Consider the following 12,808-nt stretch of genomic DNA (forward strand, 5'->3'; position numbering starts at 1 on the left):
TAAAAGGCGAGAGTGACTAATGCTATGCCCGTATGCCGCTACAATGCAGGTGGGTAACGTTACTTAATAAATTATCTTATAATAAATCGCCAAAGCACGGTGCAAGGCAATGTCAATTATTTCGTAACATCGGGCTGAACCAAAGAATAATATTGAGGCGTTGTTCGTAAGTCATGTTATTGGAAAGAGTTTTAAAGACACGGATAAGAAGAAAGCCAGAGTCCATGGCTAACGCGCAGTTCGCTGTTGAGTAAAAATAATCACTTTCTGCGTTATATACGCGAACTCTTATGTTACGGGTACAAGGTGCATGGTACATGCTACGTTAAAACGAGGACGTGAAGTATATTTAGTGGTCACAACTAATGAAATTTCCTCCCTGTGTTTGCATCGTCTTGATCTTTCTTTGGTTGTTCGTCTATTCAAAACAACGCGACGGCGCGGCGGGCATAAGTCTTATGTGTTTGTATACTCTATAACGATGTGAAACTAAAATTAAATTAATTACATATAAAACACACATTTTGTGTGTAGTTTTCTTGACAACTACCTATTTAACAAATTAAGATATTATTTTACTTTGTTTTTAAATAAACCTTTGCTTCTATGTCTGTTATTTTTGAACGTTTTTTTTTTGTAACTAACAAATGAGGGTCGTTTACGAACGCGTTCTCTAATTGTCATTTTCATTTATCATGGCGGAGGACGAAGACGGTGTTTCGGATAAAAAATCACCCCAAAATTCGAATAACGCGGGATCTTTCCAAGAAAATCAGCAAAATGCAGCTAAGCCTGACCTGGGTATAGAAGAAGCCAAGTATGACGTGAAGGAGAACGGGGACGCCGTCTCCGCCGAGCCAATAAGCTCTTCTTCCAGTATGTTTTTCGGAGTTGTTTTTTGTTGCCTAAAATATAAAGCAGTCCTCGTTTAGTTGAAACGTTCTTTTTGCAGAATCCACTGGCGCAATGCGTAAGGAGGAGAATCCGTTTTCGTTTCGGCACTTTTTGAAGCGGGACTTGTCTCTTCCGGGGAATTCTACGTACGAGAACACGGGGGCCAGACCAAAAGTTTACGCAAATACAGTTCAGCATTCTCCGACTAAGATAGATATTCACAGTGACACGAGGCGCGAGAAGAGCCGATTGAGCGAGACCCAAGCCAAAGAGAAACAAACTGAAGGAATTTGCCATCGCAACAGTGACGATACTTCATCTAGTAGTTCCGTAGAGATACCTTTTAGTGTAGTAGATAATTCGGATTCTAAGCATAATCTATACGCTGATAGTTCAGAGGGGCCGTTCTTCCACAGGCCGAATTTGGCTTCAGAGCCTTTGGGCATGCCTTCTTTACCAGACTTTGTTCAAGATCATATCTTAGTGGAGCAGGCGTATTTGAATTCGAACGGCCCTATATCAGTTGACCTCGATAATTTACCTGATTTTACATTTAATACTAGTTATAACGTGGGTTCTTCTTCATCATTGGGAAGAAGGAATAAAAGTGGATACGGGAGCAATAGGTAACTAATAATTTGATTCACGTTTGAATTATTTTTAAGTGCACTACATCTCTCTTATTAAACAATAGCAGATCTTACTTTGCAGAATTCCGTTATATACTATGAAAATTAGGCTTAATATGCTATATTCCACAAAATGCAGTAAAATCTGTATGGATCTCCTAAGAATGCTCAGGTGTTGGACAAGTGTGCATAGAGAGTACATTGCTGAAAATGTGCTTTGTGTGTGGTGTATAAAGATTGCAGAAATTATGAATTACACCATACAGATTCTACTGCTTTTGACAGAGTGTAGCAAATTACACACATACATTTTTTTCCCATGCTTCTGATACATACCGCTAAGATATGGAACACCCTCCCGGCAACTGGTTAGCTGCCACATATAATTTGAGTACCTTCATGGCAAGAGTGAATAGGCTCTTTCTAGGCAAGCATGCTCCAACCTAGACCTTGTCAGTGCTGGCCTATCGTTAATAAAAAAAAGCTTAATTTTCATTCCACTTCTATTACTAGCATTTTCTAGTATATTAGGTTGGCAACAAGAAGCTGTTGTAGATATCAACAATAGATTTCTAGAAACTCAAGGATTTCAATGGATTTGTAAGTGGTACATGCTCAAATGTTTCTGAGCTAACGGCCAAGTGAGATTTAGCAATCTTTATGTAGCATACACTCCATTTTTTGTCTTATAAGGTACACAATCTTGTCATCTCTTTATAGAGTAAGTTTTCATAAATTAGATAAATTTCTGAATTATGAAACTGATTTGGGGTATGTGTTTAATATAACTGCCATACGGAGGTACAGTAACAGTTAAACTTCTTAGACTGTGTCTACCCCAATATACACAGTGTCACACTTGCTCCTTCCAATAATACCTAATTAGTACTACTTTAGCTTCTAGAGTGGTGATAGCTTATTGGTTAGGATTTCTACTGACTGACTGAGTTTGATCCACTCCACTCACCTCTTCCTGTTCAGAGCTATATGCATTTTGACAAATTGTATATCACTTGCTTTATCAGCAAAGGATATCTTAGTATATTTGTGTACACTAGTTTATGTATTAGCATGTAGTTATTTGCATGTATGTATTTTAATATTTGTACCACCAGCACTCTATTCTCCTCTTCTTTTTTTTTTTCTTATTTAAAGGTTGCCTGGCAGAGATCGCTGTTAAGCGATGAGGCCGCCTTTTGTATTACTACTTCTTTTGATATGTTTCTGTTTTTGTTATATTTTATATATGTTAATGTTGTGGTATACAAATAAAGGGTTTAATAATAATAATAATAAAAGTATAAAATATAGAGTCCTGTAAAACCTGTATGCCTGAGAGTTTTCCATAATGCTCTCAAAGATGTGTGAAGTCTATTAATCCGCACCTAACTAGACTACAATCGCCCCTTATTCTGAGAGGACAACTGTGCTTAGAAATGGGCGAGCAATATGTTGATAATAATGGTAACGTTTTTTTCTAGGGGCTATGACTATGACGCATATATGGGTGCAGCATCAAATTCTGAGTCCGGGCCATCAAGTCGTAGCATTCCCCTGGATTTACCTTCTGGTGCGGAAGCAGCTGGGCTGATGCCGTTGGACCTTCCTGTACACTTAAGCTTGGACCTGACAGAGTCTGTGAACCCAGCTGATAGACGTAATGTCTCACCGAGGAACAGCTTTCCCTTAGATCTACCATCTAATGCAGGTTTGTTGCTAAATACCTTTTGTCGCCACAGCTTATAAATTGAGGCAAAACAAATTACAATAATGTAGTAAAGTAGTGAATTTTGTGTGAGTGCCATAGTTCTTTTAATTATTGTGAATAAAACAAACGTGTTTTGTTGTTTTTACCATCGGCATGGACTTAAATCTCTATTTTTATTATATATAGTTTATACGCTAATTTTATAAAACAAAGTCGTGATAAAGCGAATTCATGTTTAAGGTAGGCAGTAATATTATTACTCCTTAGAGGCCTGACACTAGGCACAGTAGCCCTGCTGTGGTTCCGTTTGACGGGTTAAGATTTGTTTTTAACAAATTACTTAAAAATCATAGTTTTACAATGAAAATTGATAAAATTCTATATTAGCTCTGTAATGGATATTAACAACTGATGTGTGCTATGCTATGCTAAGCACAATTTTGTGGGATGCGAGATTTGGACCTTGGGAGGCTTGGGAGGTGCCGATAGGAATTAATTAGGCTTATGGCTTAATAAAAGCGCCTTCCCTCTACAGGTTAGTCTGCTACCATCATGATTACATCATAACTTACCCCCCCCTGAAGATTGCAGCCAAAAGCTAAAGTTAAATTAAAAAAAAAATACTGATCACTTTGTTTGAGTGTCTATATTAAAACGATCCATATTCATTCCGCTTGGATTAAATTTAACTGTTACCTGTTAGTTAGTTTAACTGTTAGTTATTACTCGAATGTTCTATTCAGTCAACAATAACTAAGTAACTAGTAAGAATTGATAAATTTAAAATTTCAATTGTTGATGTTAGAAAAGAGCAACTGCTGAATTTTTTTCTGGCTTCTCGGTCTGCCTGCCTTTCAATTGTCGAACCGGTGGTAGAGGCACTACAAACAGACAGATTTGTTGTTTCAAAAGTGCTTATAGATTAAGCCTACTTGAAATGAATTAAATTTTTGAATTAATATTTAAAATATTGAATAAATAAGCGTTTTGTTTTGCATAATTTACACAATTTTAAATACAAGTCATCAAGTAATTGATTAAACAATTGTTTGTCATTCTATGTACAAATGCTGTTGGGTTATTTTCGGTTAAACTTATTCTAAAAATATTTCATACTAATATTATAAATTGCTTGTTTGTTTGTCCTTACTTTATAACTAAGCAACCAAACTACTTGATTTTTGGCAAAGAGTTGTATATAAAGACGTGGAGTAACAAGGGCTCCTTTTTATCGCTAGAAAACCAGCGGTTCCCACGGGATTTGCGAAAAATCTTCAAACATACAGAATTCGCATTCAGCTATTATTGAATGCATTGCATTATGTTCCCAAAAACAATGTTGCTAGCTCACAAGCTTTTTTCGTATTTTCATATTTTTAGTGTGAACGTTTAGAAAATTAGAGGTAAAATAATTACTGTCATCTGCGCGGCTAGCATGGGCGAGAGACAATTATCTTCACCTACAGCTTTATCAACTCTTAGAGCCCTGGCAAACAAGTGGAAATAATATCCAAATAATAAATGTGTAATAATAAACTGAGGTAAACTCCTCCTATTCCCTGTTCACGTGCTTTAGCAGGTGGACACGATATGGCACTTAGAACTTGCTCTGCATATAAAACAACATCCACCGACGCTGCCCTTGTACTGGCAAACCTCATCCCAGCCCACATCTTGGCACAGGAGTGATCAGGTACATATTGTTTAAACCTACCGGATAAAAGATATGCGGCCAGAGAAAGGACCTTGGAGATATGGCAACAAGAATGGAACCAGTCTACCAAAGGCCGATGGACGCATGGACTAATTAGGGATATAAAGGGATGGGTACATAGGAAACATGGAAATATAACGTTTCGGATGACACAGTGCTTTACAGGCCATGGGGTTTTTATGCAATACATAGCACGCATAAAGAAAAGAGTGAGTAGTGATTGCATGTATTGTGAACACCCATGTGATGATGCAGAACATACCCTGTTTCACTGCCCACGATTTGAAGAAGAAAGGGAGAATGTGAAGAAGGAAATAGGAAGTGAAATAAAGACAGAAATCCTAACCTCCATAATGCTAGAGGCATCAGAGAAATGGGAATCTATAAAAAAAATACATGGAAGAGATAATAAAAGTAAAGGAAAGGGACGAAAGAGAAGGAAGGTAGGACAACGACGTTAGTGGTAGGCCAAATGGCAGGTACACTAACGTTTTAGAAGGCAGGAGGGGTTTTTAGTCGGTAGGAGTCCGGCACTATCCATAGGGATGTCCATGAGGATTTTCCCCTCCTAATATAAAAAAAAAAAAGGTGGACATGATAATAACGGGGGATATACCCCCGTCAGGGGATATATTTTATGTCTCCTGCCTCAGCTAGCCCTGCTGCTAAATGGTATGAAGTGACTAACGGTTTGTTCGAGAATCCATTCTAAAGTGGAGGTGTGGTTTTTGATGCTTCAATATTAGTCGTGTACAAGGTTTCTGAGTGTTCTTAATTCTGTGGTCATACGTTTTATAGGTTCTCAGTTGGTTAAATGAAGAGGAGTTATAAATATATGATGACAAATCCTGAGCCTGGAATTTGCATATTCTTTTTGTACTCTATTGTGTTTCATCCTCCTACTCCGCCTTACTTAAAGGAGAAATTTGAGGTAGGTGTAGTTCTCCGCACTCCAAGGAAACTGATCCTAAAGGTGCTCTGCTTCTCATAATTCTTCTTTCTACCACAAGTCTTTCACTATTGAAGAAATGCGATACTTTTTAAAATTTTACTACAAAAAAGGTAAAACGCTACGCAAGCCGCGAAAAGAATTTTAAGCGTTTTCAATCCGGAAATTTCAGATGCATTTCAGATGCACCTCGCTATGGTCGCCCCATTACGGATAAAATTGATGCCATTTTTGAAAAAGTGGAGCCAGATCGGCATATCAGTAGTTACAACGTAGCTGAAGGACTGGGAACTGGCCACAAAGCAGTATATGCGCATTTGAAAAAAAACTGGGTACACAAAAAGGCTGGATATTTGGGTATCTCACGAGATCACTGAAAGAAATCGTGTACTCATTTGTGATTCTTTATTACGACGTAATGTAACCGAAAATTTTGAAGAAGCTGATAACTGGTTATTATAAGTGGATCATGTACGACAAGAACGTGCGAAAAAGATCGTGGTCAAAGGCCGGTCAGGCCTCACAGACTGTAGCGAAACCCGGGTTAACTTACAACAAGGTGATGCTGTGTGTGTGGTGGGATTGGAAGGGCATTATTCATTATGAGCTGTTACCAGCAGGCAGGATCACCGATTCTAAACTCTACTGCGAACAACTGATGAGATTAAAGCATGAAGGTGAGAGAAAGCGGCCGTAATTAATAAACAGAAGGGGTGTTGTTTTTCATCATGATACGCCTCACACATCTTTTGCCACTCAGCAAAAATTAAGTGAGTTTTGCTGGGAGGTGTTAATGCATCCGCCATATAGTCCTGACCTTCAGATTTCCACCTGTTTCGGTCTCTTCAGAATTCTTGGAAGGGCATTATTCATTATGAGCTGTTACCAGCTCACCAGCAGGATCACCGATTCTAAACTCTACTGCGACAACTGATGAGATTAAAGCATGAAGGTGAGAGAAAGCGGCCGTAATTAATCAACAGAAGGGGTGTTGTTTTTCATCATGATGCGCCTCACACATCTTTTGCCACTCAGCAAAAATTAAGTGAGTTTTGCTGGGAGGTGTTAATGCATCCGCCATATAGTCCTGATCTTCAGATTTCCACCTGTTTCGGTCTCTTCAGAATTCTTTAGGCAGTGTTAGGTTAACATCACGAGAGGACTGCCAAAACTACATGTCGCGGTTTTTTGATCAGAAGCCCCAAAATTTCTATAGCAATGGGATTATATCCCTACCTACAAGATGGCAAAAAGTTTTCGAACAAAATGGTACCTACATACTCTAGTTAAATGTAAATAAACTATATTTAAAAATGTTTTGAATCTTCTTAAAAAGTGCGAAGTAACTTTTTTCCCGACCCAATACATAAATACATGAAAACATCTCACACATTTATCTTCGAAATTTGGGGTGTTGGCAGAATTCACTCTGGTGTCTCGGAGGACAACTTAAGCTATCTGTCCCGTTTTTTATGGACTAGCGGTGCGTCGCGACTTGGTCCGCGTTTAAGACAACATTTAAAAGATAGATATAAATGTTATTTCTTTGGCACTTTGTCATACATGATTTTATCGAAACTTTTACCGTACCTATACGTAGCGCACGCAGTGGAAGGTCTCAAAAGGAAAACAAACCCCGATTTTGAAAAACATTCTTCATTAGTGCTATGCTCCTATTGGCCTTAGCGTGATGATATATAGCCTATAGCCTTTCTCGTACCCGTAGTTCCTCGCGTTCAAGTAAACAAACAAACAAACTCTTCAGCTTTATACAACGGACGGAATGTAACGGTATTACAAAATACTGTTTGTAACTGTAACTGTTGTAACTGAATCAGTAAAAACTATGGTTAAAAAAATGGTTTACTCAAAAACAATTAGCGTTTCGGTTTGACAGATAAGTTTTAGAGACAGTTAATAATGTACCTCTAAAGCCTTTAAAATATTATTTCGGTTTTCATTTACACGTTGTATAAGATTTTATTAAAGGTTGCTAGGCTTAACACGACATCTCCAATGGGAGATGAGGCTTTTGGTAGCTTTAAAGCATAGTGGTGGATCTATGTTCTAAAACCTTGTCCTCTGAGCGATGAGGCTTGCGCCCAACAGTGGGCACAGGCCTCCTTGGTGGTACAGCTCCTTTATATACAACTAGCAGTTGCCCGCGACTTCGTCTGCGTTTGATTTTGTTTTTTGATGTGGCATTCAATTTAGTTGTAGTTCTAAAATAAATAAAAGTATTCAGTATAGCTAAGCCTAAAATGAGGGTTTTGCTGCTGTCCGCTGAGGAGTTCTGTCCTCTATTTCTAACCACATTTATCAGATCTATACAAAGTTTGGGCATAATTAAACACATATTACAACCTCTATAGTATATAAGTTGTTTAAATCGGTTATAATTTGTCGCAGTTATGGTGTAAAATCGTCAAACACTTTCATCCCAAAAGAACCGAGCTTAATGTTGGGATAAATAGTATCCTATATTACTTCTAACACTTCCAAGAATATGTGTACAAAGTTTCCTGAGGATTAGTTAAGTAGTTTTTGCGTGAAAACGTAACAAACAAACTTACATTGACATTTTTAATATTAGTAGGGATTATTATTTCCAGGAGTGGAATCAATGAGGCTACCGGACTTCCTGCCGGTGCACCCGGGCCGGACGTCCCCGGAGCCCGAGCATCAGGACGAACAGCTTCAGCAAATCATCTCCGAGTTGGAACGAACCAGGTGACCGTTCGGGTACTGTTACACGTGTTTGAGAACGCAAGGGGTTCGGTAGAATCGCGGCCGCGTGGATGATCACGTTTTACGTACTGCTTCCGGAACTTGGCAGTAAAAATGATCCGTACGCCGTCACGGAAAAACGGTCTCTCGTTCTTTCTGGGCCGTTTTTCGAACTCAAACTATCCCGTTGTTATTGTTATGCTATCAAATTCTATTTCAAAATTCAAATTCAAATTCAAAATTCAAAATTTAAATTCAGAATTAAAATTCAAAATTTATTTATTTTTAGATATAAGCACTTCTGAAACGTCACGTGTCATACTCGCATTCTGCCTTCCGATACTTTTTGATGTGAACCATCTTTTCACAGTGGAAGGGACGTATACAAAGTAAGTGGCCGGATAGTCTTTCACATCTCTACTATGAATCCCTGTGTTCGCAGATCGGAACTATTCACGGAGCGCAGTCGACGGTCCCGTGCGGAGGAGGAGGCCAGCTCGATCCGCGAGGCCGCGTCCCTCCTGCGCGCCGAGGCCGCGGCCGCGCGGGCCTCGGAAGCGGCCCTGCGCGCCCGGCTGCACGAGGCCCGGCTCGCCGACAGGGAGTACGCGGGCCAGCTAGAAGCGGCGACGCATCGGGTGGAGAACAATCTCATGGACACTGCTGTGAGTATTATTAATAATAAATTCAAAATTCCAAATTCAAAATTCCAAATTCACTTATTCCAAGCAGGCCTATAAGCGCATGCGCTGTAAGAGGGAGGCAACGGTGCGTTCTAAGCAGATCCCGGAGCCTCCCAAATATGTGCCGAGGATGGATTTTCTTCTTCTAGGGTGCCGTCTCCTTACGAAGGTTGGCAATCATTAGGGCTATCTCTACCTTGGACACCGCTGCTCTAAATAATGATTTGGTGCTCTTTCCAAACCATTGTCGTAGGTTTTTGAGCCATGATATTCTTCTTCGGCCAGGTCTTCTTCTGCCTGAGAATTTAGTGGGTTCAAAATCCCACGTAACCCGATCTTCCCTGAGGTCAAATCTTTGAAGATTTCCCCCCAGTCAACAAAAAAAAAGGCCTAATATGAGCACTTTTGAAACGTGAAGTATGTGTGTTTTGTAGTGACTCTACCACCGGTTCGGAAGGCAGATTCTACCGAGAAGAAGCCGGCGAGAAACTCAGCAGTTACTCTTTTCCAACATCATTTTGCAATTTAACAATCAATGTTCTATCTTGTGTGAGATGAAAGCGGAGCGGCTTGCTTCCAGGCAACCATGTCATTTAGAAATTCATCAATATTGGATAGAGGCAGACGTTACTTGGCGGAAATCCATAATATATTATGAAAATTAAGCTTAATTTGCTATACTCCGCGAAAAGCAGGAGAATCTGTATGGTGTAATTTATAATTTCTTCAATCCGTATACTCCACCCTCAAAGGGTACATTGCCGAAGATCTGTTTGGTGTGCCAGTGAGGCTTTGCCACGGTCGCCTGGATTTGCCTTAAATTTAACAGCTATTTAACTCTTCCATTTTATTTCCAGGCAAGAGCGTCCGAGGCGGAGACGAGCGTTTCCAAATTAAAAAACGAAATCAAAAAATTAAAGGTACGTGTGTGTGGCTTTACGGCTCATATTTAAGTGTTTATAGTATTTTATAGGATACTAGCGGACCCCTGATTCTGATTCTGATCTGATCTGTCGGGCTGATTTGTGAATCTAAACCATCCAGGGTGCCACCCAAACGCATACCGAAAAATGCGTTCAAATTGGTCCAGCCGTTTAGGAGGAGTTCAGTGACATACAAAAAATATATATATATATAAAGATATTACATTATTATTTTTTATATTTATTACTATTTCAATTTTTTTGTGTTATCTGTATAAGTATTAGTATCTAATTATTCGTAAGTGTGTATGCAATACTATTACACTCTACCTATCGTCCTCAATAGGTCGAGGTGATGATGATGAATGTACAAATCTCTTCAAATTCAAAAATTCAAATTCAAAATTCATTTGTTTTAAGTAGGCCTAGTTTATAAGCACTTTTGAAACGTCAAGTTGTCTGTTTGTAGTGACTCTAACACCAGTTCGGAAGGCAGGTTCCACTGAGAAGGGCCGGCAAGAAACTCAGCAGATTGCTCTTTTCCAACATCATTTTATAGTTTAACAATCTTTAGCATTTTTCTGTTTTGTGAGATGAGAGCGGACTTGCCTGCTTGCAAGCAGCCTTGTCGTTAAGGAATTCATCAATCGTGAAGTAACCACGATTGGTTAAATGTGTTTTAACATATTGTTTAAACTTAGGTAAAAGTAGATCTAATATTACCTTCGGTGTCATGTTATAAAAGCATATACCCGTCCCCAATGGCGTGCGCTGGTTTTCTTACCAGGGTATGCATTCACCAGGAAAATAGCATAAAACGGCACAAATTCTTCTCCTATACGAGTTATATATAAATGGTCGGGAAGGCAGTGCTTTTGTGCATGTATGAAGTGCACGCCACTGCCCATCACCACAAAGGATTTGTGTACTTTTCTCAGACGATATGCAGATATCACTAATTTATGTCCATTTCTTACTTCCCAGGAGGAGTTGGCGGCGTCTCAGGAAGAGGTTCGCTCGCTACGTAACTTGCAGATCAACGCGGCCACAGATTTGCGGCACGCCACCTCTGTGGCGGAAACTTCGCTCAGGTGAAAAAAATACTTTTTATTAAGTAAAACTTCTTTAGGCGCGACTAGGTACGAGCAGTGGCGTGCACTGGGTTTCTAGACAGGGTATGCATACAGCAGGAGAATTGCATAAAACGGCAAAATCCTTCTCTTATACGAGTTATATATAAATTTTAGGGTATGCAGTGCTTTTGTGCATATATGAAGTGCACGCCACTGGGTACGAGTAATTACTAGGGAAACGAATTCAAAACATTCTAAGTGTTTACTTATGACAAGCCTATTGAAGTTAAAAGACTGACACGCGCATAGTACCTACGCTACACGACGCGTACCTAATAAAGTGACAGGAGTCACTTGATTTGGCGTTTTCATGTGATGTTAGGTGATACAGTACATAATGTTCCTTTAAAGCCAGTGAAGTATTACTTCGGTTTTCATTTAAACGTTGTATAATTCATGTTGTGATAGCCCAGTGGGTAGGAGCTCGACTTAACTTTCGGGGGGCCGAGTTCGAATCCCAGCGTGCACCTCTAACTTTTTTATGTATTAAAATATCACTTGCTTCAACGGTCAAGGAAAACATCGTGAGGAAACCTGCATGAGAGTTCTCCATAATGTACCCAAAGGTGTGCGGATTCCACCAACCCGCACTGGGCCAAAGTGAATGAATGATTTATTTAAATATAAGTAAGAGTAACTGTGTATTCAATATTTTAAATAATGAATTCCTTTATTTTAACAGAAAATTAAAATTATGCAAAGTTTTTAGATTTATTAGAATGAAAAAATAGTAATAGTTTCTTTTAAATTGTATGTCTTATATTATATGTCTTATGTTGTGTCTTATAAAATGTAGTTTATAGTTTTTCGTATGGGTGTATGTGTGTGTGTTGTGTGTTGTGTGTGTGTGTGTGTGTGTGTGTGTAAAGTGGTGGACTACGGCCTTAACCCAATCTCATTGTGGGAGGAGATCCGTGCCCTGTAGTGGGACGTGATGATGAACATGATGAATTGTTATTCGTGTTGCAGGGAGCTACTGTCGGGCCTCGAGCGGTTACGCTCTCTCAGCTCAACACTGGACCCCACATGATGGCCGCCGTAAGCCCGCAGAGCTGCACTAAACTTTTGTATCGATGTTTCCCGAACACCGCTATTTTTAAGATAATTTATTAAATATCATTATTTACCACGGCACTTGTGCATTCATTTCATTTTATTCTAACATAAAGATAAGCTTATAATGGTAAAACTGCAGGTCTAGTAGCACGGGCGGGAGATAAAAAATGTATCCCCCGATGATTTTTTTTAATTTTTTTTTATTTGTTTATTATTAAGTTACCTTTATTGTATTCAACCAGGAAGGAAGTGATTTCCACGACACAGGGAATCCTAGTGTGGAAATCACAGACTTTAACTGTGTTCTTTGGATTACTTTTTATGTGTTTGTTTGTTTGAAATAAAAAAAAAATAAAAAAATAATATCCCCAATACGAGCGATATAATTAACG

The 12,808-nt window shown here is 39.1% G+C and overlaps 1 protein-coding gene across 1 annotated transcript; it reads left to right on the plus strand.

The window, feature by feature from the left end:
* The first annotated feature begins 689 nt into the window (after positions 1 to 689).
* Positions 690 to 12,494, plus strand: LOC120630637. Its single transcript, XM_039899901.1, has 8 exons — positions 690 to 876; positions 953 to 1,520; positions 3,005 to 3,231; positions 8,507 to 8,624; positions 9,064 to 9,286; positions 10,162 to 10,224; positions 11,212 to 11,318; positions 12,330 to 12,494. Exons 1-8 carry the CDS (start codon positions 696 to 698, stop codon positions 12,388 to 12,390), a joined length of 1,548 nt encoding a protein of 515 aa, XP_039755835.1. The 5' UTR covers positions 690 to 695; the 3' UTR covers positions 12,391 to 12,494.
* The last annotated feature ends 314 nt before the right edge of the window (positions 12,495 to 12,808 follow it).

This window comes from Pararge aegeria, chromosome 16 (genome assembly GCF_905163445.1).
Source record: "Pararge aegeria chromosome 16, ilParAegt1.1, whole genome shotgun sequence".
NCBI lineage: Eukaryota > Metazoa > Arthropoda > Insecta > Lepidoptera > Nymphalidae > Pararge > Pararge aegeria.

Excerpts from the sequence above, each read along its gene's own strand:
- LOC120630637 (XM_039899901.1), top strand. The coding sequence starts at position 696 with ATGGCGGAGGACGAAGACGGTGTTTCGGATAAAAAATCACCCCAAAAT. Across the intron at positions 877-952 it reads GCCAATAAGCTCTTCTTCCA|AATCCACTGGCGCAATGCGT; the intron begins GTATGTTTTTCG and ends TTCTTTTTGCAG. Across the intron at positions 8,625-9,063 it reads TCCGAGTTGGAACGAACCAG|ATCGGAACTATTCACGGAGC; the intron begins GTGACCGTTCGG and ends CTGTGTTCGCAG.